We start from the raw sequence: 27,644 nt of genomic DNA, 5'->3' as shown, positions 1-27,644 counted from the left end.
CTTAAACTCAAAAAGAAAGGTTATAAGAAGTGGAAATTTGGACAGATGCCTAGGGAGGAATATAAAAATATTGCTAGAGCATGCAGGGGTGTAATCAGGAAGGTCAAGGCACAATTGGAGTTGTAGCTAGCAAGGGATGTGAAGGGTAACAAGAAGGGTTTCTACAGGTATGTTAGCAACAAGAAGAAGGTCAGGGAAAGTGTGGGACCCTTACTGAATGGGAGAGGCAACATAGTAACAGATGATGTGAAAAAAGCTGAAGTATTCAATGCTTTTTTTGCCTCGGTCTTCACAGACAAGGTCAGCTCCCAGACTGCTGCACTCGACAACGCAGTATGGGGGGGAGGTGAGCAGCCCTCAGTGGTGAAAGAACAGGTTAAGGACTATTTAGAAAAGCTGGACATGCATAAGTCCATCGGTCCAGATCTAATGCATCCAAGGGTTCTGAAGGAGTTGGTTGATGTGATTGCAGAGCCATTGGCCATTAACTTTGAAAATTCATGGCGATCGGGGGAGGTCCCAGCTGATTGGAAAAGGCAAATATAGTGCCCATATTTAAAAAGGGGAAGAAAGAGAACCCAGGGAACTACAGACCGGTCAGCCTCACTTCAGTCTCCAGCAAAATCATGGAGCAGGTCCTCAAGGAATCCATTTTGAAGCACTTGGAGAAGAGGAAGGTGATCAGGTCAACATAGATTCACCAGGGGCAAGTCATGCCTGACCAACCTGATTGCCTTCTAGATGAAATAACTGGCTCTGTGGATGAGGGGAAAGCAGTGGATGTGTTATTCCTTGACTTTAGCAAAGCGTTTGATACGGTCTCTCACGGTATTCTTGCTGGCAAGTTAAAGAAGTATGGATTGAATGAATGGACTATAAGGTGGATAGAAAGCTGGCTAAATTGTCAGACTCAACAGGTAGTGATCAATGGCTCGATGTCTAGTTGGCAGCCGGTATCAAGCGGAGTGCCCCAGGGGACGGTCCTGGGGCCAGTGTTGGTCAACATCTTTATTAATGATCTGGATGATGGGATTAATTGCACCCTCAGCAAGTTTGCAGATGACACTAAGCTGGCGAAAGAGCTACATATGCTGGAGGGTAGGCATAGGGTCAAGAGTGACCTAGAGAAATTGGAGGATTGGGCCAAAAGAAATCCGATGAGGTTCAACAAGGACAAGTGCAGAGTCCTGCACTTAGGAAGGTAGAATCCCATGCACCGCTACAGGCTGGGGACCGACTGGCTGAGCAGCAGTTCTGCAGAAAAGGACCTGGGGATTACAGTGGACGAGAAGATGGATATGAGTCAGCAGTGTGCCCTTGTTGCCAAGAAGGCCAATGGCATATTGGGCTGTATTAGTAGGAGCATTGCCAGCAGATCGAGGGGAGTGATTATTCCCCTCTATTTGTAGTTCCCCGGGTTCTCTTTCTTCCCCTCCAGGCCACACCTGGAGTACAGCGTCCAGTTTTGGTCCGCCCACTACAGAAGGGATGTGGACAAATTGGAGAGAGTCCAGCGGAGGGCAACGAAAATGATTAGGGGGCTGGGGCACACGAGGAGAGGCTGAGGCAACTGGGCTTATTTAGTTTGCAGAAGAGAAGAGGGGGGGGGGGGATTGATAGCATCCCTCAACTACATGAAGGGGGATTCCAAAGAGGATGGAGCTAGGCTGTTCTCAGTGGTGGCAAATGACAGAACACGAAGCAATGGTCTCAAGTTGCAGTGTGGGAGGTCTAGGTTGGATATTAGGAAACACTATTTCACTAGGAGGGTAGTGAAGCACTGGAATGGGTTACCTAGGGAGGTGGTGGAATCTCCATCCTTAGAGGTTTTTAAGGCCCGGCTTGACAAAGCCCTGGCTGGGATGATTTAGTTGGTGTTGGTCCTGCTTTGAGCAGGGGGTTGGACTAGATGATCTCCTGAGGTCTCTTCCAACCCTAATATTCTATGATTTTATGCTTCCCGCTAGAGAATAGGCGTGTCCTCAGCATGATACTCCAAGGCATGCCAGACTCATCCACATGCCAACCTATCCTAATCGCCTCTGTCGGGTTGCTTGTTTTAATTAGAACATAGGTCACCAAAGCCAGTATTTTCCTGCAGTGGAAATTGCTGACCTGGCATACCGATTATTTGTTTTTGCAGTGTTGTTATAAGCTGCCACGAGAGTGGACCGAATGGAATCCTTTGATTGTAAGGCTGAACGAAACAAGGGAATCCAACTGTTCCTGTAGATATGCAGCCATTCTAGGAACCCCCGCTAAATATGCCTGGAATTCAGAGACAGTCTTAAAGCACAGGTGCTGGCCCCTATCTTCATCTCACATGCACACGCTCGCAGATTAAAAATACTGTGGAGTATTCGTTTCACTTGAGTATCTTGAAATACTCTACAAATATTAGTTAGGCTTTGCAGCACCCTTGTGAACTGAGTAATATTAGTTTATAATTTGAAAGAGGGTTAAACTCTAGTAGAGGGACATTTACCTGAGCCTTGCACAAGCTCGTTCAGTGAGTCAGTGGCTGAGTCAGGAATCAAATCCTGAGTCTGGCACCAATGGACTGTGCTCCCTCAGAATAGCATAATGTCCTTTTGAATCAATAATTCTTAATCTAAAATTCCAGGTGTGCTATGTGAATTATATATATATAAATAATATGGCTACATATCATGAGGCCCGTTGCACCATTTGATGCACTACATGGTCACTAGACTTGTGCCGAATAGCGTGCCAAGAAATGTACTGTATCACCTTTTTGGTTGCCTTTAGGTGCTGAATTCAGCTGGTGCGAGGCAAATTCCAGGCGAGAAGACCTCAGTATTGGGAGTTCTTAGAATGAGAATCAGGAATGGGGTGGAGGAGAAATGGGGAGAGCCTTAAAAAGGTCATGTTCTCTTTATTCATTCCCAACAGAACAGTGCTGTGGGCTGCTAGTCCCCTGATTCAAGTACTGATACCTCTTGTGTGGTAAACTTTTAACTCACACTAGCACTTAGCAGCACATTTCTAGCTGTCTGATAGTTCTGCACATTAGGAGGGAGTGGCTGTAGGAGCCAGCCAACAGATGTGGCCTGAAAGTGGAAATATCATTGCTTGTTGGCTACATTAATAATGCAGAAATGTGCGATATAGGAGCTCTGCCCTTGCTAGTAGGGGCCATTGCATAAATACAGTAGGGAAATTATAATTTAAACGATAAAAAAGCAGGGACAGTATCTTATTTTTTCTGTAAAGCGCCATGCACATCAATATAAATGGATGGTCATAATAACGTGGGTGTACATACACACATACAAAATATAATATAGTGATACAGAAATGTAACTAATCGTTGCATTACTCTAATGGAGATCAGACCTGTGAGGGATTTGATGAACTAAATGAAATTGGGCTGAGAGGTAGGGACACAAATTCTGTTCCTTTCTCGTTTCAGGCCAAGTAATCTGATTAAATAGGGAAATTCGACACCTACTTTTTATCTAGTTCAACCAAGTATAAGATGCAAACAGAAGCAAAACTAAAAGCTGCCTGTGATTCTGGGCAAAATACCAGTATAGCCAAAGGGTTAACTCTCCTCTTGCACCTCCTTTGTATAATGTTTGGGTCTCGGGGAGGATAGAGTCTGTCTGGAAAGTCTCAACGTCTCTGATCAAGAGTGAAAAAACTCTGCTGCTGTTGTAAGTCATGATACTTTCTCGTTTAAGGGAATGGAGTCTTCTGGAGTCCAACCTCCCAGTTTTCATTTCCTCCTCCACCAAAGGAACCAGCCCATCTCTCCACTCAGTTCCCAGTGAATATGGCTCCCTTGAGAACTTGTTGGGGCCTCTGGTGGATTAGTTAGTCACTCGAGTCAGATGCAGCACAAGGTACAGCCTTCTCCCATCTCTTGTTCCCTACAGCCTTGCTCCTTTGGCAGAGAAAGTTGAGGAGAAAGAGGGGACAGGTTTGTCCTCAGGGGTTTGTGCCAGCTTCGTTTTGGTTCACACCACCCTAATTTAACTTGTGGTAAAAAATAAACACATCTCCCAAGTTGCCAAGCTTTGCCTGATTTCCACCCAAAACTACAGCACAGGCCAGCAACAAGTTTTGGTTTTGAAATGAAACTTGAAAGCAGAGTCTTGTCATGGGAGTCCTTCCACAGATGGGCCCAGATTCAAATGCTAGTGGGCCACATGCTGCTTTCTTAAATAAAATTTGTTTCAAGTAAAGATAGGCCTAAAATTCATGGAGAAAACCAAGCCCCTTCCTCTTTGGCTAATAGATAAATATGTCATGACAATACAACTGGAATAAATATTATTTCCATAATAACCACTTCTTAACATGTTTGTTTCAGCAGGTTATTTTGGTTTTGGTGGGTTTCAATGTTGCATATAGTTTCAAATTCAGAATTATGTCCTGTTTCTCATGAAAACCACAAAGCTGTGCGTTGGTGCCAACAATTCTGTTATCTTTGCGGGAAACGGACATGTATCTTGGTGTATCTCTAGCACTCCCAAGTTTTTATGTAGAATCTGGCCTAAACAATAATGAGGCTGTGTTGAAATGTGAGGCACTTGGCCTGAACTTGGAGCAGTTAGAGGGTGGGGGAGGGGGGAGAATCTGCCTTCCAAAGAATGGGAGCTTGTGAGAGAGAGATTAGGGTGGAGTGAGGCATGGTCAAGCAGGGAGCAATTATGGCTGCCTCTGTAACCACTCCTAGGAGCTTTTTCAGAGTGGATGCATTCACCGAGCCTAGAGAAAAGGGTCTTAGGCATGGGAGGTGCTTGCAGGCCTTGTCTTCACCTCTTCCAGTAGCAGGAAGGGAGCCCAATGGAGGCACTGACAGTCCTGCAGCAGAAGTGGGAAGCTCAGGGTCAGTAACCTCCGGCTCTCCCCTTAGGGCGGATCAGGTGCTCCTTCCCAGATCCCTCCTATCTGTCTCTTCTATTCTTGGGTACTTGACTAGGGAGGGAGGGGACGTTTCTCCACCATTCCCCTACTCCTCCAGTTTCCCGGGGAGCAGGGTGGCACAGGTTCTCCTGTTCAATCCCCACTAGCCCTGCCTGTCTTGGGGCGGGGCTGTTCTTCTCCAGAATCCTCCACCATTAGTTATAGGAGGTAAGGGCACAAGTGCACTCTTTTCCCTTCCCATGGCCTCTTGAAACTGCTGCTCTTTGTGGCAGCTACAGCTTTTTCAGGCAGCTGCTGCTGGCCTCACGCTCTGTGAAGAGTACAAGTCTAGCTGGGTGGGCCTTTGGCCTGAAAACAGGAAGAAAAAGGAAATGGTTATCTGGGTGTTTGAGTGGAAATCCAGTAACGTAATTTGTTTTCAGATGGTCTGACCTGGCCATACCTTCACTGTACATAAACGCCGTCCGTGCTGAGAACATACCCTAACACTTGACTGACATTCTCTTCCCTCTCCCCTTGGGTTATTTTATAGAGAATGTATTTAAATTTGTGAATGCATATTGTGTTCCTGGAAGTGAGGGACTGAGAGTGCTGGAAAGAGGCAGAGCATGGTGGGCAGGTGCTGGTTGGAGGCAGCAATAAAGTGGGCAGTTTCTGTCCAACGCCAAGAATAGTGCAGACAGATGCTGTCCAAGATCCCCATGCAGTTCCGTTAAAGAGTTCTCCATCCTGAACTGTAGCACCCTTTGCCATTCCAGTGCTGGGTCCTCCCAATGTTCTGGTAATACACCTAATCTTTGCAAAGAACAGGGGGGACTTAATAAGGTCATATCAGATTCCCGGGAGACTACTGAGGTGCATTTTGTCCAATGAACCGCATATTAATCAGCACCGAAGCAGTTAAAACAAACCACTAGAAGAACTCCACCCATATTAAGATATATAGCCTCCAAAATATCATTTCAAAACAAAAAGGCAATTTTGAGGTACTAAAAAACAACTGAATTCTGCAATATGTAAGGATTTCAAGTGGGTTATGGGTTTGTTTTTGTTTGTTTTGCTCTCTGCTAACTTAAAAAGAACCAAATGGATTTCCATTTGCAAAAATTACAAAACGGAGATATGACACTGGCAAACCAGGTGCCAGCTCATGCCAGGGTTCCCTCACTTGAACCCTGACAAATTCATAGCTGGAATCAGTCTGGCGCACCTGTGTAGTAATATTGTTAAAATAGGTATTAGAGTTATAAAAATGAGCTTAGTGTTTAGAATTTAATGAATGCTTATAAGTAGCTGCGTGCATTAATCTCACTTATAACATCTGTGTCCCATATTGTAAGGTAATATTTGATCATTTAAATTGTACGCCTCTGTAAATGAATCACCAGACAGAAGAAACATTCATTAGTGTGAAAGGCTTCCATCAGAAGGTGTTATGTCCTGCCCCACAAGGAAGGCCCATCAGCACCAGATGAACTGTTGTGCAACATCAAAGAGGATAAAACACTGAGCTGGTTGCTCTCCCTCCCCCAGCGAAGGAGACATGAATTCGTCCCATCAGCTGAGTTTGCAAGTTGAAGCAGAAGGTCGGGGGAGGGATAAAAACCACGGACAAGGAGGAACTGTATCTTTATGTTGCTTGGACGTTGAGGTGCAAGGATTACAAAGCATAAGCAAAATATACCCAACGCTTAGCCTTGGTTAGCCCTAAAGGACATTTAGAGCTTGCGGCTCATAAGAGCTTCTATTACACACGAGTTCCAATCTTAAATTTCAAAAAAGTGTGTGTGTATATACACACATGCTATATATATATATATATATATATATATATATATATATCTGCTTTCATCTTGCAAATAACTCTCGTTTCCTTTTCCTATATAATAAATCTTTAGATGAGTTTATTATAGGATTGGCGACAAGCATTGTCTCGGGTGTGAGACTTAAGGTGTAATTGACTTTGGGTAAGTGACTGGTCCTTTGGGACTGGGAATAACCTGAATATTGTTGTGATCATTGGTAATAAGGGACTATTTATCACAAAGGTAAGCAGACAGATCGGAGTATCCCATAGGACTCTCTGTGACTCCATATTGAGGCTATTATAGTGCCTGAGGAGTTTATACTTGATAACTGGTTGGTGAAATCTAAGTATAGAACTCACAACCAGTTTGGGATTCGTGCCTTATTTCCTAACAGTCTTCCCTGAGGTTGGCAACATGCTCTTGAGCCACTGTAGGGCAGCTTGTGGAAAAGCTACAAAACTGAGGCTTCTCTGCTGAGACTTATTCTCCATGCAGCACAGGTTTTAGCCAGAGGGAACATTTTTATAGCTAAGAGCTGAGCTCCGGAAATCCTGGTTTCTAATAGAAATGTTATGAGACCCTGATCTACAGCAGTGTTGTGGGAGCAGCTGTCTTTCCTGCTACTTATGAAGCCTGGCTTATTTGCTTTCAAAGAATCCACTCTGTTTCTACTTGCTTGTAGCTTGCTGTGCAATGGGATATACAGAACATGAGAAATAGTGTTTCTCTCAACATGGAATGGATGCAACCCTCAATTATAGAAGAATGTATTTGTTGTTAGTGACTCCCACTCAAGAATTTTACAATGAGATGTATTGTGAAAGGGACTGATTTACAAATGGTTCCTATCCATGGGCGAATTTGGCCCTACATCCATCCAACACTAATGGTTTCGGTAGGATTCTATGGTCGTTGCAGTGAAGCTTTATTGGTGTCAATTGAAGGAAGAATTACGCCCTGTTGGCCAGAGATTCTGCCATGAATTGCACTGGTGTAAATACAGTGACTCCACTGAAGTCCCTAAACACTGTCCCACCAAAATGCCTCAGCTCTGAAATCAATGGAGTTACTCTGAATTTACATGAGTCATCAAGAAAGCAAGCAATAGAGCCTGACTCCTAGAACAAAGTACTAATTAGTTTACAGCTGCTAAAGACAAAAACATGTTGGTCCTTTTAGATGAGGAAAAGAAAATCTTTGGATTAACTTTATAGGTAATTCCAGGTCTATAACAGCATATGGTAATAAAAAAGGCACTTCTGTGGCTCTACAGATCAGTGCTATATGTCACATGGTAATTAAGCAACAGTAAACAACACAGTATATGTTATTTTGCATTAACACCTGGTTACATGGCTGTGAATGAACAAGTTAATGTCTTACAAAGCCATTTATACCTAATAATGTACATTCTGGAGATGCAAAAATATAATTTCAGGAATATTCCATAAAAAAGCCACTTCTGCTATGATGATGTGGGGTTTTTAACTATTTTTCAAAAATTGTTTCTATTTTTTTTTAAATGAAGTAAAATTATATATGTATTCATGGAATTGTAGGACTGGAAGGGACTTGAATAGGTCATCTAGTCTAGTTCCCTGCACTGAGGCAGGACTAAGTATTATCTAGACCCAGCCTGACAGGTGTTTGTCTAACATGTTCTTAAAAACCTCCAATGACGGAGATTCCACAACCTCCTTTGGTAATTTGTTCCAGTGCTTAACGGCTATTACAGTTAGAAATTTTTCCTAATGTCTAACCTAAATCTCCCTTCAGAAATTTAAGCCCATTACTTTTTGTCCTGTCCTCAGTGGTTAAGGAGAACTATTTATCTCCTCCTCTTTATAACAACCTTTTACGTACTTGAAGACTGTTATCATGTCCCCCCTCAGTCTTCTCTTCTCCAGACTAAACAAACCCAGTTTTTCAATCTTTCCTCATAGGTCCTGTTTTCTAGACCTTTAATCATTTTTGTTGCTCTCCTCTGGACTTTTTCCATGTTGTCCACATCTTTCCTGAAGTCTGGTGCCCTCCATACCCCATCTCATTAGATTAGTTTCACCCAGTGCTTCTGTCCACCACAAAATTGTATCTCCCCCAGGATCAAAGATTTGTCCATGCCATTTGGAGAACCACAGCTCTGCAGCTCTTCCAGTTACCCCAGTACAGTTTTAAATAGCTACAGAACCAGGATATGGTTCACAGGCTTAGGTGCTGGGGTTCTATTTCACACACCTGACTCTACCACCATGTGCTACATTGTCTAGTTTCCACGCACTTTCCTGAAACTAAGTTTCCAGCCACATACGGTAGTTTTCCCTCCTCCCTCTTAGGCAGCCTTGTGACAAGTGCACCAACTTGTTAGGCAGGTTAACATTATAATGTTTGCTCACTATTTAATAAGAACAGTAATTGGATGTATGCAGTAACTCTCCAGTACATCACATGCTGCTTGTATTGGTCATATCTTGTAACTAGCTTTGACATAATAACATGTATGAAATGACAGATTTTCTTCTGTAGATCTCAGAGTGTTTAGAAAGGTGGGCAAGCTTTACAGGTGCTGAAACTGAGGCATGAAGTTAAGCAGGTTGTTTCAGATCACACAGAAAATTAGTGGAATTAGAATCCAGGTTCTCTTGAGAGCTCAACCTATGCCTAATTCACTAGACCAGAAGTTCCCAGTTGTGGACCAGTGACAACAGGTTGCCCACGTGGCCGGATTTCCAATTAGGTACAGTAGGCACGAGCCTAGGGGTGCCAGCCGGCGTTCTAGGGGCATCTAAAAGTTAAAAGTGGGTTAAAAGTTTCATTTTTTGCAAAAAACACAAAGGCGGTGGGGACCCAGAAGATGCTGTGCCTAGGGGTGCGTAAGATGTAAATCAGGCCCGGTTGCCCACAGAGCTGGCTAGTCATATAGTGCTGGCTCATCCTCATTTCCAGCTGCTAAATTACATTATAAACTAACACAGAAACACATAAATACTCTTCTACCGTTACTTTATTATATAAGCAATTGTTGTAGATACCACAGGGAATCAAGACTGGGAGAGCAGTTGTCTGCTTCACAGGCCCTGAAATAAAATGCAGTCTGGTCTAGAAAAAGTTTGAAAACTACTGCAGTAGATCAGTGCCTTCCTCTTAAATGGAGTCCAAGCCAGCCTTAGTCCTCATTGGATTGAAAGGGTACAGTATAGATGGCTCAAGGATTGCAAGCCCCTTTAATGCCATTTGGGTTACTTACATGCAGTGTATACTCAGCCCTTACCAACTCTAACAACCTTTTTATTTTATCCTGCGGTGTTTAAAGAGAAATATTTTCCCAAAGTTACGACACATTGTCCCCATCTGTTTAGTCGTCCTTTCTATTGGTGTAAAGGAAGAAATGTTCCAGGTATCTCTCTTCCCCACCTCCAATTTCTCTTTTTGTTGAACATTTATAACTCTGTCTAAAAGGAAAACTGTTGAAGGAGAGATGTGGGGGAGCTGGATCAGGAAACTGCCTGTTTTGCTCCACAGACCATGTTTATTGCTCCTGTCGGAAGGCAGCAAAGTGGTATTTAAAACTTTCCCCCCCACTTTTTAAAAATTGGTGTCAACTAAGAGAGCTATGGGCTTTTAGCTCATATGTGATGTCAGTTTGGGCAGAAATGGACTTTTCTTCAGATCATATTTGATTTGTGTCTACAACTGCTGACTTTCTTCAAGCTTGCTAAGTTAGTGAGGCTGTTTTCTGAATAAGTTATATTTTTAGGGTATTATTCTTGTCTTTTCATACCGACTTTGCATTTGATTGAATTTACAATAAGTACTGTAGGCCTGGAAGCACAAAAGGAGGTAGGCCCCTAGAAAATCAATGCCATTTGCAAAGTCTGAGTTAGGAGCCTATGCTCCTGTCTACTGAATGGGGAGAGAGAGGCACTTTTAGACTGATTCACAAAAGCCAGAACACTAGGCAGGGAGCTCCTTAAGCTAGCCAGTGGGAAATGCCAACTAGAGGGGTGTGTGCTAAGGCCTGCCCCTGTCTTGGAGATAGGTCTCTAAGTCCAGGCAGGTGCCTATCTCTGCTTGTGATTCTCAGCTGCACCCCTTCTCTTGGCAAGGAGCTGAGGTGGGGAGAGGAGGAGGGACTCCCTTGTAACTTTTAATCTGATGGTTAGGGTACTCACCTGGGGTAAGGGACACCCCCCCCGAGTTCAAGCCCCCCTCTACCTGAGTGGGAAGACGGGATCTGAACAAGGATCTGTCATCTTCCAGGTGAGTACTCTAACCTACAGAGTCATTGTGTGAGCCAATCCAAAATGACTCTTTAAGTGCGAGAGCACAAGCTGTAGCATGTTGGTTAGAGCACTGACCTGGGAGTTGGGAGACCCAGCATCCAGTCCCCCTACATCCCAGGTGAGTACCCTAAATACTGGGCTAATGATTATGAGCTGCTTTGTATGAAATAGGTGCCCTCTGAGCATGCCTCTGGGATTGGGACCCTCATGTGAGTAAGGTGGATGAACGCCTATCTTCCCCTCATTTGAGAATTGCTTTGGGGCATAGACGGGAGACAGGCACCTGAATGCATAGAACATGCCCACAGGCAGAAACATAGATGCCTGGGGAACTTTTAGTGCAAAAACTTAGGTGCCAAGTGAGTTTAATCATCTACGGGGTTCAGCAGGAGTTCTGTGCATTGCAGTGGTTCCAAAACTAGCCCCTAAACAAAGACCTAGGCACCTCACTCCTTGTGTGCATTCAGGCTTTACTGCTTTGCACATGCAAGTGGCATCTGCCATTGACTGTCACTCACCCTTTGTATGATTTTTCATGCAGTGGCTGAAATTCTAGTGTATTGGAAAGAGTATAGATCAGTGGTTAGAACAGGGGACTGGCAATTAGGATTCCTGGATTTTATTGCCATGTCTGCTACTGAGTTGCGGTTGGAATGTGGGCAGCTCTCTGTACTTCCATTTCCCAGTTTGTAAAGTGGAGATAATAATGATAACCATGACCTTTCAGGGATACTGTGAGGCTAAATCATGTAAAGGGGTTTGATCTCCTTTGAATATATAGGCATTATTAAAGCTAGATGATTGTACAGACAGTCAGGTCTCAACAGGTTTGAAGCATATGCTCTGCAATGCTTATTATTTTGCACATTGGACTTCTTAAAATTATGTCTCAAATATAATATTTCTGTCTATCTATATCTCTATACCATATTAAATGAGGCAGATCAAACATGGGGCTCTGTTTCCCAGTTAATTGATAAAAAGCTACTAGGGATTCCTAGCTTTAACTAGCAGGTTATCATTATTATTTCGATTTTTACATACATGGGAGTTGCTGGAATACTGTAGTAATTGAGGACCATATAAGTACTTAGAAAGAAACTTACCAAGTGTCCCCTTCATTTGAGGAATGGCAAATTAAATTAAAAGCAGCAGCTGTTGAATCTCAAGCATCACTTGCAATTGAGGAATCTCTCTGTGGTGCTGCACCCTTAGGATTACAAGAGGATTTCCGATTTGAGTCTGCCAGAAGAATGTTGATCTGACCCAAAGTGGATCTGAAAGCTTCTAGCTTGCATCCTTCCAGAAATAGGAAGACATTTTGTTCTAAAAGCAGCTGAGGTTCCCCTGGAGCCTGCCCAGTGATTCTTCCCATAATGCAAGATGCAGTCTGGGGAACTGCTTGGTCATGAGTTCTTTGCTACAACTGCCAGAAGCTGAGACTGGATGACAGGGGATTTGCTTTGAAATTGCCCTGTTCTGTTCATTCTCTCTGAAGGATCTGGCAATGATCCTTCAAGAAATGAAGTCCATTATGAATGAGGGTTTAGATGCCCAAAAAGTCAGGAAATCATAAAGTTACAGAAAATTGGTTACATTGCACACATTTTGCATGATTGTTTAGTTGTTTTAATATTTATGCCCCGCCACATATAATATATATTCCATACAAATATGATGCTAAGAGAACATTAAGGTTGCATAATAAAGCACTCAATAGCCAGGAGATATGAAAATTAAACTCTGCCCCCTTGTTTTATGGATGACACTTTAGTCGTCTGTGATAGCAGCTTTTTTCTGTGATTCTAATTTGTATTCACTTACTTCATCCTGTTCACCAGTGCAATGCAAATTAAAGCTTTCTTAAAGAAATTTGTATTATTAAGCATTTTATTTCACAAGACTCCACTACAATTGTCTGGACTTTAAAAGCTGCATTGGTATAATCAACATGTCCACTAATCTGTTTTATTCTGATGTGGAGTTTATCAGTAGAGTTTGACCCTAATCACACTCCCAGATCTAAGCACCCTCAAAATTTAATAGGGGAGATGTTGAAATCTGCATTAGAATTTTGTGGTTTAATGCGATTTCTAATTATTGGTATGAAAAATCTATGACCATGTTAGAGCTTCTTGGTTGTCACTAAGTTAAACTCTGTGCCTTCTCAGAAACTCATGGTTCCAGCAGAGAACTCCAGTTCTCCTTATTCAAAAGCCCAGGTCACTACCACTTGATTTTAAAAAGAATCTTCATTAATGGTTAGAGTGAAATATAGGGCCTATAACACACATTTGTGTAATTCCAATTGCATCCAGTAGAGGGTGGTGGACTATTTAAACACATGCAAGTTCATGATAGTGCCTTATGAAGATTTTTAGTGTGTTTGCAGCTTTTGCTCTCTGTTGCATTTCAAATCAATCACATTCTTTTTGTAACTGTCAGACACTCATTACTGAATCCCCATTTCTCTGTGATGGTATGTAACTGATGTTATCGTATGGCAGTTTTTTAAAGCACAGAGGTTAGACCTCCTACTGAAAAAAGAAAAAAAAATATTATGACTGCAAATTGTGAAACAAATCTCATGATTCATCACACACTGTAAGGAAAAATAGGCTTAAAGAGTTTCTGACCAAACTGATCTTTGGTACAGTATAACTCAATTGAAACCGGTGGAGTTGTGCCAGGATTAATTGGAGCCTTTTAAGACTGAAACAAAGACAGAAAGTACATGTCCTGCATTAGAATAGTAATTCAATTTTGTATGCTTTTTGAGGCAATATCCTTGGCTTGAAAACAGAAAATTCTTCCATCTTAGGCTTTCCACATATTATATGGGATCATGCGAGAATAGAAGAGATGCTGGAATCTCCATTCCAGCCTCTATCGTTTTTATTTAGCCTCACTGTCTGGGCGTGAAATGGAGGACAATAAAGAGCAATAAACCTAGCAATAATAAATTTGCGTCAAAGAAAAACTAGTGACTTTCCATTTAAAAAAAGGAAAATGCACTATCATTTTCTGTGCAGTCTCACCCTCCTGCATCTCTACACTCTTAGCTGGCTCCAAACCCAATGGAGAATGGCCCTAACTTGTGTGAAAGCTTTCCATTGACTCACCCCTTCCTGCCTCTCTGATCTCTTAGCCACCTGTTCCTCAACTTGTTCACTTTGTGCCCTCAGTTTCAGCCTCATCCCTTCCGTCCCTCCACCTACTTGCCATTCACTCCCCACAGTGGGGTCACTCTCTCACTTGTGTAATCTCACCTCTGTTTAGGAGCCACCAAATTTGCATCTATCCTTATAACCTTTCATTCCCTCTTCATCTTACCATTGAGCCCCTCTGAAAAGAATTCGGGCTTCATTAAAGTTGTTGAGTAATCCACAGATATGGGCTTGGACTGCAAAGTTCCCTCAAGGTTCTGGCCTGTCTCAGATAAATGTCTTTTTATTCTCTTGTTTGTCCTGACTTTAACGAACTATCATTTCTATAGCAGAGTAAGCTGCCAAAATCATTCCTTGTTTATTTGTCATGAAACATTTACCTCACAGTAATATACCCAATACTGTTCTTTCTGTGCATGTCAGAAATGTGTGCTCAGCCAAGGTTCTGTACACTTGGAATCCATTAACGTTGGTCTGCTAGGAATCTGGTTTCCATTAAATTATCTCGATCTTCAAGAGACATTACAGACATTAACAACAGGTTGTTTTTTTTTTCCAGCTTGGCTTATTTCTTTTCTAAATCTATTTCTTATATAATTGTTTGTTACCGGGGATCTAGTTTTAAAACATTAGATTCTACATACTCTCTCTTTTTAACTATGTGGAGCTCATGGCAAAATCAGAGTCATAATCACAGAAACCATCCACTCTCCTTTTGTATAGACAACTGTTTCCCCTCTTCAAGGAACTGTTCTCTCAGCTCTGCCTTTTGGTTCTCTTAACCTCTCCTTATTAAGTCATATTTTTCCCAAACTTTAGTACTGTTTGTTGCCATATTTCGGGGTAGGAGGGTAGGGGATGGGGGGATTCGCTCCAGTTTTTCACTCTTCTTTGACCATGGAACTGCCAGTGGAACATAATTCAAATGCCCCATATTACTCCCTATTGTCTATTTAGATTATGAGTACTCTGGGGCAGCGGCCTGTCTTTATATGTGCATAAATCATCTATTAGGCTTTTGGGTGTTGTATAAATGGCAGTACCTACCTCAGCACTTTTCACTGTTAGATCTCGAAGCATTTACAGAGGATTATCATTATCCCCATCTTACAAATGGTAAAACTGAGGCACAGGGCAGTAAAGTGACTTGCCTTCCATCACTCACTAGGCTAGCGGTAGAGCTGGGAGTAGAACCCAAGTCTATTGAGTCCCAGTCCAGTGCTCTGTCCTCTAGGCCACACTACCTCGTAAAAAATGGAGAATATGCTTTTCAGTAGAAGAAAATTGATTATCAGTCCTCTAAACCTGTCATTTTTGTCTTGGAACGGCGACTGCTAGCAATATTCTCATTTTAGTAAATAATTTCCCCTGAATTGCTGTGTAAGATTCAAATACACGGTTTATCACTCTGAGATTTGGGCTTAATGAGGAAATAACCAGCAGACTCTGTTTCAGACATGAAGCCCCTGGATTTAAAATACTCATCACTCTTTTCTATCACTCTGTGTGTGTGTATCTGTAGCTCAGGCATGTGTGAGACCTTGCTGTATACTAGCAACATAATGTACATTTTTAAGGCAGTGTAAACTCTCCCCTGGCGCTGTTCGTTCCAAACGACGCAATTTTGTAATTGTCTTTTCCATCTGGTTTTAAGAGACACTGCCAAGTAGGTGAGGCTCCCAGGTGTCCCTAAATCCATCAGAATTTGCTGGAGTTCCTATTATGAAAAAAAATCTGCAGTGTCACTAGAAGTTTCAGTTCAGGTGCCATCAACATTCCAGGAGTCACCATCATCCCTAGTATCTATTCAGTGAAATGCATTCAGTTACAGAATGAAAATGCCTGTTGGGGGAACTTTGTGCATCAATTTAAATTAATGTCATCATTACTTCCTTGAAGCACATTAACTTGTGAGTGGGGTGTGAGGGAGACCTGGCAGGCTATGTGACTATGACACAAACATAGGGTCTAATCCAAAGCCTCCCATTTGACTTCAGTGGGCTTTGTGTCAGGCCTGTAGTGCATAAGATGCTATCCTTACTACCACAACTACCTAGCGCATAAGATGCTATCCATGCAACCCTCAACAATATGCCATCACAACTAACTCTAGGGGCAAATGTTAGCATTAGACATCTAGAATTCTGACTGCATTCACATTGTAGGGGGCTTTACACATACATGCTATTATATGTATTCACAAAATTGAAACTAGGCTGAGGCCCCTTTAAAATCTGTCCTATTATGTTGTTGTGTTTGTCTTCTGGTAGCACCCACACTGTTCCACAAGGAGGAGAACTAACTTCTTTTCCAGGCCAGTGTTCTAACACTCAGCAAACAAAAGATGGCTTCAGAACATTGGGAAATCCAGACTGCTGTAAGGCTGATGAGGAGGTGACCTGTATGAAGATTACGCAGGGTTGCCAGCGTTCAGCGTTTCAGAATGGATCATTGGAATGTAGCAATGCTACGTTGCCATAACTTTAATTGTTCAGTCGAAATGATTCAGGAGATGGAAGGCAAAGTTCCCGCTCCATTATGTTTCAGAGAGGCTCGAGAATGAGTCTGCCAAGATGGAAACCTGGCATAGTCCATTGTGACATGCCTAGGATGGAGGACTGTCAGGGAGCTCTTCTAGAGAATTACTGTGGTTTGGAACTGACGGTTACTTTTACTACAGCTTTTTCTTAACCTTTGCCATCATTTTTCTTTTGACCAGTTTTTCACTTCTGAAAAAGGGACTGCTGTCCTGTGAAAACTTCATTGCTTTCGCTGCCATGGATATAGTCCGGGGGGGGGAGGGGGCACTGCAAACTAAGGAGGAAGGGGACTCTGTCTGTCTTACTTGAGAGAATAGGCACAGAACTTGTTCAAACGACAAAAGCAGACTGGAGTTGCAAGGCGGGATGGTGGCAGTACATACTCACTTAAGCCAATCACTGTTAAAGCCATCACAGGCACAGACTCTGTTAAAGTTAAAGATGGAAATGCATCTCCGTAGAGAGAAGGATATGTGTCTTTCTTCTTTTCCTGCACCAAGCAAAACAGCGTTCAACCAGTGGTGCTGTATTTAAAGGACTATTATCTTTTTATTATCTTTAAGCTCATTTCTGAGGCGGTTTATTACATGTCCACTTGTATTTATTTCAACTTGAAACTTGGCAAATAAGGTTTCAGCACAGGCCAATTTTTACAAAAGGAAAATGTAATTTAAACCAGTTATACTGTGCTTTTCAATTAAATTATTGGTTTTGGATTTTCAAGTCCCCTCTGCCCCAACTCTCTACCTAAAAATGGCAAGTGCAGCAGCAATTTTTCAAATGATCTTTAGGGTTCAATCCTGCACTGGCACATGAGTTGGAAGAAGGGTGCAACAGTCGGCTTTCAATCCTTGCCAAGCTGTCTCGAGTGGCCAGCCAAATTCCTCCATGGCTCCCATGAATGTGCTAGAAGATGTACGCGGCTCACGTGCCAGGACTGGAAGGGTGTTGCTTTCTTATAAAAGAGGGTGGGCTGGCCTACAAACCACTGAGCTGGCCAGCTGTGTCAAATTCTGCTCTGCATCAACAGGATTCTTTGGAATGTGGGTAGCCAAGACAACATCCCCGCTTCTTTTAGTTCAGCCGGTTGGAGACATAGAGGAGCTTTGGGTCTTGGTACTCTGCACTATAGATCATTCCATAATACATATAAATGAGAGCTAGCTGGTTGAGACTCAATCTGGATAGGACTGAGGACATCTGTTTGATTTTTGGGAAGACATGGTGAGGATAAATTGCTTCTTGTATTAAGGGCATATGCCCGCCTTTGGTTGTTTGAGTTTGCAATGTAGACGTCTGTTGAATTTCCCACATGCTAGTAGATGAGCAAGAAGCTGTGATGGCCAGGAGAGTTTTTCTACCTCTATCTGGCCAGGTGAATGCAACTGTTTCATTCAGGTGTGAGCTGAACTGCTGTCACCTTTGGCACTGTCACCTCAGGTTTTGGTGGCTGTAATACACCGTCCTTGAAGCTACATCTTCAAATGTGTCAAGAAATTGCAACAGAGTGTGGTGCCTTGCTTGGTGTGGTGGCTTGCTCTCCGGGAGCAGATGGTGTCAGTATTGCAGGATCTGTAATGGCTGCATATTGGTTTCCAGATGGAGTTACTCAAGGATACACTTGTTGGTTAAGAAAAAAATACCGGTGCTTGAGATATTTGGCTGGAACACAGTCCCAAGTTAACTTGATCCAAGGCAGGAAAAGAGGATTACAGGGAGAGTGACTAAAGGTATTGAGAGAGATGAAAAATTGGATATCTGCATCTAAATGTCAGTTAAATTTAAAGGCAGAGAAGAGAAGTTGGTGTGGGGGAGAAAAAGGGGTTGGTTGCCTGAGTAAAAAACCGAATAAGGCCCTCTCAGATTTGGCCTAAAGTATGCGAAAAAACTGATTTCCTAAGGGCTAAAATTGAGTTAGTTGCCCAGACTTTCCATTGAGTCAATGACATCACTTTGTGCTAAAGTTCACCAGTTCATCTCTCTCTCAAGGCATTCCTAGCAGCTGGTCATTAAATAGCTACATTCAGGCTTTGAATCTCTCCATTCAAGACCTAAGGGTTGGCCCGTTGGTGGAAACTGCTGAACAAGGCTTTTGATTGGAAGGAGGGGGTTTTATGCTTTTTTAGTTTCCATCCCTCTTGTGTCTTAGGGCTCTCTCTTGTGCGTATGAAGAAGCCTTTCTTCTCATGGCCTGGGACGGGATTTTTGCTATTGTCCTGAAGGTCTGCTGATTGCGCACAGGTTTCTAGAGCAGCTCGGCATAGTGCGATGGCTTGTGTAGCCTGGGGATTGGTGAAACGTAGGCATGCTCAGAATCCTGTCAGGAAAACCAGAGAATCCATTCGGGTCATTTTCTCTTTTCGTAACTTCCAACACTTAACAAACCCTGAGAGGCTGTTACAGCAGCAACGCCCTTTTGGAAATGGTTAATTCACTGGCTCTTTGCCCTCTTGTTTTGATTTGAAAGGGTGGGAGTTTTCCAGTGAAGTACAAGTTCTTGTGCTGTTATTATCCAAGAGCCTCTGGTAGCCCGAGGGGCTCTAGCTAGAAGTCAAGAAGAAGGAGAGCAATTAAGTAACCCGTTTAAAGACCCTAAGCATCTAGAAGGCTCATGAGAATCACGTTAAAGTACCGAGAGCATCTGAGTTCTGCACCATTGGCGACTGCACATGCAGCTATATTAACTTTTTTCCCTATAGTGCTCAATTTTTTATCCCCTAATTTCATATAGTAAAATCGCTTTCACTGCAACTTAACTTGAATTAACCAAAACCCACATGTGATAAGGCTGCCCTTGCTGGAGCACCTTCTTGTCGCAGGCCACAGCATGGCAGCGACACCTGCCTCAGTTTCCCCTTTCAGAGACCCCAGTAACTCCATGCAAGCTTATCCTTGAACATAGTTCAAAACAATCCCTAATAAAAGCCCCAAACATTTCATCCGTTTCTCACCCCAATGCAAACAGTCATTAAGCTCACCCAATGTCTTGTCCCATAATGCCCCACATATCACAGCTCAGTGCCCTTGACCATGTCGGACTCTGTCAGTCCTCCCCGTCCCTGTACCAAGACAGCTACCTTAGCCCTTCCAATTGGAGTGTAATCCTGCTCTGCCCAGCGGGAACCCCCGTTGCTCTCTGCTGGGGCGCCATCTTATCAGGTGAGTATCCCTCATTTCCCCCTGGCCTTCTCATGGTTTCTCTGGGTCCTACTCTCCAGCCCTGGAGATATCAGTGGTTAGGCTTCTCCACTGCTCCCCTGCCTTCAGCCCCATCCAGCCCTTGGTTCTGGCTCTCTGGCTTGGAGCCAGCAGTCACCTCTCTCTGATGCATCTCCTGCCTTTAGCCCTCTCGTTTTGGCTCTCTGGCTTAGGGATGCCAGTCCAGAAAACACCTCTTGCTGTTCTCCTTGTCTTCAGCCTTCTCCCAGGTCCCAAAATACAGGCGCTGACAGCTCTTACCTCCGCTCTGCCTCCGTTCCAGGCAGCTCTCACCTGCCCTTTTCTGACTGGTTCGGATTCACCAGGTCTCTCTTTCTCTTACTGGGTCTCCCTCTGATCCTTTATAACCCTCATGTGCTGCCCTAGCCACTTTAATTGGTCAAATAGGCACACTTATCCTGGCACAGGGAGTTGGACCTACTTCATTTCCTGGGCCAGCTGCCCTGTGACACCATGACTAACATAGTGTTTACCTATATACCCTGTGTAGTGCTTGAGGTTCCCCAAGCCCAGAGTGCAGCTATGATGTATGCAACTCGAAACTGCAATATCTTTGTTTTGTCTGTTGCACGCTTACATTTCTAAGAACTCTGCCCGTCTGCAAAGAGAGCATCCATTGCTGCAGGCTATTAAAGAGAGAAACACCCTGGGCTCTGTCGTGGAGACTTTACTTTTGTTCTTTCTTTTTGTTGTTTTTTTGTCACTCTGAAATAAGTTGGTTCGGGTTTAAAGGGCATGGTTTACTCTATGTACGGAAACATAACAACAACAGTGAAGAGCTGCTAACCAGCTTCCTCAAAGCCAACCTGCTTACGTGGAGCAAACACTGTTCAGTTTCTTTAAGGGTAACTGCACTGTGTGGGGGAGCTGTACTGCAAAGACTAGAATGCCGCGAAGAAAGCGCTGGCTAGCTTCCCCAATTAGTCCTCTGAGTTTTTTGCAAAGGCCGGTTTCAACAGTATTTTCATCCAAACTCCATGTAATTCAGGCTTTTTTTTTCTCTGACCTTTACAAGCAGCTGTGTTCTTTTGGATAATCCCATGTCTGTCATGTTCCATTTGCAGCCATGGTGATTAATTCTTATGCCACCAGCATAATAGTAGGAAGGAGAATTCAGAAATGTAACTGGGTGACTTACTAAGATGTCCTGCATATGAAAATGGCTAGGGCCCTCTAAAAGTGACAGAGCTGTCAGTTCTCCATTAGTTGATAACCATGTACTGTTGCCAAATGTGCTTCAGAACAACAGGATCAGACCATTGCAGAGGCCCCATGCCTATCCTCTAGGCTGGAGAGGGGAAGCCTGAGTGACTGCCCAAGGAAGGGTGTTGAACTGATCCCAAAGGAAACCACGCCATTCTCTCCTCAGCTAGCAGCAGAATGTTTGGTCTTGTTCCCAGGCTATGAGAGGCTGAATGGGAAATGGGAAGCTATTGGGGAGGCTGTCCTTGGAACCTTTTCCCCTTCCCAGTACTCTTAATAATACCCTGCTCTTCTTTAACACCAGTCACCTCGGCCCTGGAATCATTTTTCCCCAGCGTTGACATACCAGGCCTTACATCTTTGCTCTGAAATAGGTCTGGGTTGTCCTCTCCATTTTACAGGTGGGGAAACTGAGGCATAGAGGGGTTATCTGACTTCCGCAAGTCTGCGACAGAGCTGGAACTAGCACCCAGCTGTCCCATTGTAGTCACCAGCTTGTTCCAGTAAGATCAGGATTTCAATTAATAATATTTCAGTCCCGATTGTTGAAGTCGGTGAGCGTAGCCAGGAAGCACAGTGTCTTTGTGTGCTTTCTGGCGTTGAAAAGAACACAGGCCATGCTGGGTGCAGGAGAGCAACCTTCCTGTCATGATAGCGAAGGACCTTGACTACAAGGCTGCGCTGTAGGCAGTGGGAGCCAACTTATTCCAGTGATGGCTGCACTAAAAACCTCTGAGGTAGTGTGTATTAAAGAGGAATTGCTTGCTTTTGGTCTAGAATTTTGCATTAGCAAAACAGGAGCAGCAGCAGGAAAAACAACCGAACCAAGAGCAAGTCACCAGATGGTTAGCTGCTTTGTAGGGTGGCATAGAGGGAAGGACTTGGCAAGTACTGTCCAACCCCCAGCTGAAATCCCTGCACAGCTGAGATGCAGCTTGCCCCATTTCCTAGTTGCTGTCAAGCGAGTAGAACACGAATGATCCCATCTCTCCCAGCGGCATACAGGGCCAGATGTCCATGGGGCCTTCGGAGATGGAAAGTTGATTATGTTGACTTGGATCCCTGACAAATAGGACTTAGGCTGTGCGTGACATCACTGTGTTAACAGTCCAGCTCAGCATGAGACAGAGGAGGAGCTGCTTTAATTACTACACCCCTCCTCTTACAGAGTTTTCAGAAAATGAGCCAGGGTGGAGCAGCCTGAAGTGGAACAGAGGGCATCTGACGGAACTCTGGCCCTCCTTTCCATTCTTCCCTTGTTTCCTCTTGATTAGGTCAGCTATTGGCTAGTAAAGCCCAGAGGCCCAGGCCAATGGAAATTTATAGATAACATTCCGCCCACCCCCCCTACAACCAGTGTTTTTGCCATCTGCTTTCTGATGACGCACAGGTGGAAAGTAGCGATAAAGAGTGTGTGCAAATCTCTGTCCAATTTTTGTCTCCAGTTTGGAGAGGGAAATGTGTCTGGAGAAGCGTTACTCTTCGCTGAAGCTGAGTGAGACAGCATGAGCTGCATTTTTTTTCACCCCCTGCTGCTGTTGTAAAAGATTTTTTCAAAACTGTTTGTGGTCACCTGGATCAAGGTCAAGATTTAAAGTCACTTTCTGTATCACGAAGATACAAGGCTGCTTGAAGTAAGGGGGGGAAATGAATTTCATAGCATGGAGCCAGGGAACCACAAACCACCATGTTGTTCCTTTTCTTCCTTTTAGAACACACATACAAACCTGGTTTTAAGAGTGTTCTTGACTGATCTATTAGTAGTCGAGCTCTGATCTCACTCTAACCCATCTCAAATGGAGGGACAGATTTTGCCCATTAATCTTGAGGTCTTGAGAGAATAAGGATTTGGTCTTTGGACTGTACTTTCTAAATGCACTACAGATGTAAAATGACACTGTCAGTGCTTAAATACTAAGACGATAAGCACCTGGCAAACACCTTAGATTTTTCTGTTAAGGTGTCCCAAACACCAACCAAAAGTAGTAATTTCACCAAAGCCGACATTCCATCAAAACTAAAGAATGCATCTAGAACCGCTGCTGTTTATGCAAAGAAAATATATAGGAAAAGGAACCCTAAAAGCAACAGTTACAAACAATAACCTGTATTTTTGCATGTAGGTGTGGGGGTGTTGTTTTAATGCAGTTTAGGCCACTTTAATATGAAAGTCCCTCATTTGTGGCCGCACTTTCTTATGGGGATGACAGCCCAGATTTTAAAAAGTGGCGTCCAGTGTTGGGTTCCTCAGTTTTTGAAAGCCCAGCATAGGAAGCTAAGGTGTCAGCAGGAGATTTTGCTGCAGGGCCAAGGTGTTTAAAATTAGGCACCCACAAATGGAGAGGGTGCTTTTGAAATTGTGGCCTTAAGCATCTGAGGGCTTGTCTACATGTGGACACTCTCAGGAAAACTAATCCAAGTTAACTAAAGGTGGGGCTTTAAAGTGGATTAGTTAAACTGCATTAAACCCCTGTGTGGATACTCTACTCTATTCGGCCACTTCACTTTAATTCTGAATGCGAGTGTCTGTCTGCATAGGGGTTTTATACAGTTTAACTAATCAATTTTAAATTCATACCTTTCGTTAATTTGGATTACTTTTCTTAAGTGTCCCTGCATAGACAAGCCCTAAGGGTATGTCTACGTGCAATGTAAGCCTAGGGTTAGTGCTACTCGAGTCAGTGGAGCCGTGTTAGGGAACCCTGAGCTTGAGCATCTACATTCTATTTTAACCCTACATTCAGACTTTTCCAACCCATGCTTGAACCTTGGGCTCTGGTGTCCACATTGCAGTGTGCAGACCCGAGTCAAAGTAACCATATCCCAGGATCCCTAGCATCACCCCACAAAATGTGGCCACTCTAGCCCTACAACTGTGGTGGACTGTGGGGAAACTTTACTGCCTGCCCTGCCCATTATAGGAAGTTTGAAGCAGCTCACTTTGCAAAAGACTTGATCAGTTTCCACTGCCTTGCAAACCCCGGAGGCTCTCTGATAGTGTGCTTGCAGATCGGTGATCAGAAAAAAATGGTTTAACGCTGACCTGATCTGCTGCCATTCACAAAAGGGGTCGGTGGCTTCCGTTTTCAATAGAGAGGATTGCAGGTTGTTGGGATAGAAAGAACTAAGGAAGTTGTCCCACGGAATTGTGGGATACTTCCGGCTGACTCCTGGGACCCGAGTCAAGCGGGGCTGCATCTACACTGCAAAGCAATAGGGCTCAGACCTTGGGTCCCAGCTTAACTCTATCTCAGACCCTCCAGCCCTGCACGGTCCTGGGGCCCTGGTTCCAAGCCCTTTGTTAGTGAAATTGCAGTGTAGACGCAAGGAGGGGTTAGGCTTGAGCCCGGGCTCAAACTTGGGTTTATGTTGCAGTGTAGACATACCCTAAGTGGCCTAAACTTGGAGAGGAAAATTGTACTCACAAAAATGGAGGCCTAATTAAGGTTGGATTGAAAATCTGGCCCTCCCTGCACCCAGATGGTTGGCCATCTTATAAGAAGAATCCCTTCTCGTATTATACAGTAGGGCATGAACTGGATCCTTATGTCCTGCCCTTGTGCTCACGCAATCGTTAGCCTTTGGATAAGGGTCTAATACAGATTTGAACTCTGTGCCTCAGAACTCAGAACCTGTAATGGTTCCAGCCTGAAACCTGAACACGCAAACTCGGACCCTTTCATTCTGTTATCCCATGTGCTTGTTCTTACAGGGGGACCACAAAACATAAACAACACATGCTGCTCTACACATGAATATTGGCTTGATTTGGTTCATCACATTGGTTTCAGACTCTTTTATACTGTGAAACACTTTTAAGATCTTCTTATGGACCAAGTCCCTTCCCCTCCTTCCAATCCTGATCCCATGCCTTCTCTGTGTCTTCACTACATGGACTTATTTTAGGACAATATTAAGGAGATTAGGTAAAAATAAAGTCACTTGACTATGCAACTGCTTGGTTACTCCCGCCACCTCCATATCTGTGTTGCTGATTCTTCCAGGGTGCAGGACTTGCTATTTCTTTAGACTGAATGGTACCTGTGGCCTCCACTGCTCTAATCTTGCCAGGTAACTTTGCAGTTTCGATTTGTTCCTCTGAGTGTTTGTTCCCCCCCCACGAGTTCCTCTGCAGATGTGATCAGTTGAGTTTAAAGCAATGGTGTAGCTGACAAAGACACAAAGCAGCCACACGAGATACAGAGAAAGGATTCTCTTGGGCAGAAACCTCTCTGGAAAGCCTAAAAATAGTTCTGGACCAGGCTACCAACTGCCATCAGGAAGCATCTTTGCTTAAAACCTAGCAATTTCTTCATCACTGGGACAGAAACAGATCCAAGGACTACCTGGAAGTGCTCTGCAGAGCACAAGAGAACCCCTGCCTTATCAAGCCCAGCTGTTTCACTACCTTGCTTGTTTATAGAACTGTTTATGTGTTTGTGTTGCTCTGAGAAAGCAGCTATCATTTTGAAAGGTGATTTTCTATTTTATTTTCCAAGTGGGCAAACTTGTGGAAATACTGCCCCAAATGGCAATATATATGTCCTCACAATAATGCATCCATCTGCCCCAAAGCATTTGTTCTATTCATTTTCTTCTTCTCATCAAATACAAAACATGCAAATACTATCTTAAGTATATGGCAACAATTTTCACATATAGGAGCCTAAACTTAGGGCTTGTCTACACAAACAGTTAGTTTATGGCAAACTGGGGTATGAATCTGTTCTGCACTAGCCTGTCATGAACTAACTGTCCGTGTGCACCTGCTGATCTTCATTAACAAGTAGTTAGGATCAAAGTACATTAATGAACTGTTAATACATATCAGCAGGATTCATGGGGCTAGTGTGGGGTAGATTCACTCTCCAGCTTGCTGCAAGCTAAATGTTTGCCTTAGTCAAGCTTAAGGGTTTGTCTACATGATATCTACACTAGATACCTTACAGCGGCAGAGCTGTACCAATGCAGCTGCGCCGCTGTAAGATCTCTCATGTAGCTGCTCCATGCTGATGGGAGCGAGCTCTCCTGTTAACATAATTAAACCATCCCCAGTGAGTGGCGGTAGCAGCTCTCCTGGCAATACAGCACTATGTACACTACCATTTATACCGGTGAAACGTATGTCGCTCGAGGGTGTTTTTTTCGCCCCTGAGCAACATACGTTTTGCCGACCTAAGTGGTAGAGTAGACATGGCCTAAGTTACCTGATTTTGAAAAGTGCTGAGTATCTGTTCACTCCAGTGGGAGCTGTTGGGTGCTCAGTACTTTGGAAAATAACACAGCTATATAAGTATCCTAACTTATATTTTTGAAAGTCTTGGTTTAAAACATCAGGATGGGTAGTGCTTCGGTGTTTGATAGCATGTCTTGAGCAAACTTGAGGCTTATTTTGAGGTATGCCCTGGATTACAAATTTGGCTCCTAGTATGGGCAAATCCTCAGCTGATGTAAATCAGAATAACTCCACTGATTTGAACAGAGCTACACTGATCTACACTAGCTGAAGATCTGACCTGTAATGCTCAACTTATGTTTTGTTTATTTGCAGGGGATGGAGAGAAAAGGTCCAACATGCCATCCACAAATGGCTAACCTCTCTTGGTCCCCATAAACAATATTCATAGTGTCAAATTCTCTGACTGTATTCCAAAATGGTGAATAGTATCTTTGAGATTGCACGTTTCTGCAGATGAAAACTATTCCTACACTCATCACCAGGATATATAGACACATATGATCAATTGCTTGTGGAATTTGTTGCATCTGCTAATATTGCAGGTGTACTTTCAGAGACCCTTTGAAAATGTATTCCCTAATATCAGCACATAAAATACACATTTACCTTTTTTATTTTTCAAGAGAGCTTGAAATCCATGGAGTGCACAGAGATCTGTTCTGGGTTTTTTTAACCCTCCACTGTAAATCTCCTCTTCCAACATTTATTTCCTAAAACTTTACTCACCACCCCTATGTATCAATTACATAAACATTCAACCTTCAATTCTTCCTTTTCCAGGTTACTCTTCTGCCGTGCAGAAATTCTCTCAGACTCTACAGTCCTTTCAGTTTGACTTTATTGGGGACACACTAACCGATGACGAGATTAATATTGGTAAGTGCTTTTCCTTTCAATGTAGATTTTCAGCTACTTAGAAAAGTTTATCTCCTTTTTACTGTGAGACTGCATAGTAGACTCCAGCACTGATAACTCTGTTCTGGTCCTTACACAGAACCAGGAGCCACGTTTCTAAGATGCCATTTGGTTCATAGTGAGTGGGTCTCCTATAGTTGCAGTCACAGATGTAGTTTATAGCACATCTAATAAGTCTTCAAGCATTAATGTTTAGAATCTGACTCTCAGTGCTGTAGGATAATTTTGACCTAATAGCTTTTACAGCTCTAATCCTCCTCCTTATTGCCAAAGATTGGAAATGAATTGCAGTAATCCAGAGTGAGGCTCTCCATTGCAGTAAGTACCCTGTAGGTGACCTCTTCGGAGTGTTATTGCATGTTGTCTTACCCCCCCACCCC

General features: G+C 43.4%; 1 protein-coding gene across 2 annotated transcripts in view; it reads left to right on the top strand.

Moving 5' to 3' along the window:
- OPHN1 (oligophrenin 1) overlaps positions 1-27,644 on the top strand; it is a 128,109-nt gene that overhangs the window by 23,463 nt on the left and 77,002 nt on the right. For both annotated transcript variants that reach the window (XM_054040035.1, XM_054040034.1), the window contains one exon: positions 27,130-27,225. In XM_054040035.1, the coding sequence (XP_053896010.1) occupies positions 27,130-27,225 (96 nt within the window). The remainder of the gene's footprint in view (positions 1-27,129; positions 27,226-27,644) is intronic.

This window comes from Malaclemys terrapin, chromosome 9, assembly GCF_027887155.1.
Source record: "Malaclemys terrapin pileata isolate rMalTer1 chromosome 9, rMalTer1.hap1, whole genome shotgun sequence".
Lineage (NCBI taxonomy): Eukaryota > Metazoa > Chordata > Testudines > Emydidae > Malaclemys > Malaclemys terrapin.
The sequence above is the reverse complement of the archived record's forward strand: the minus strand, read 5'-3'. Positions and strand labels throughout refer to the sequence as shown.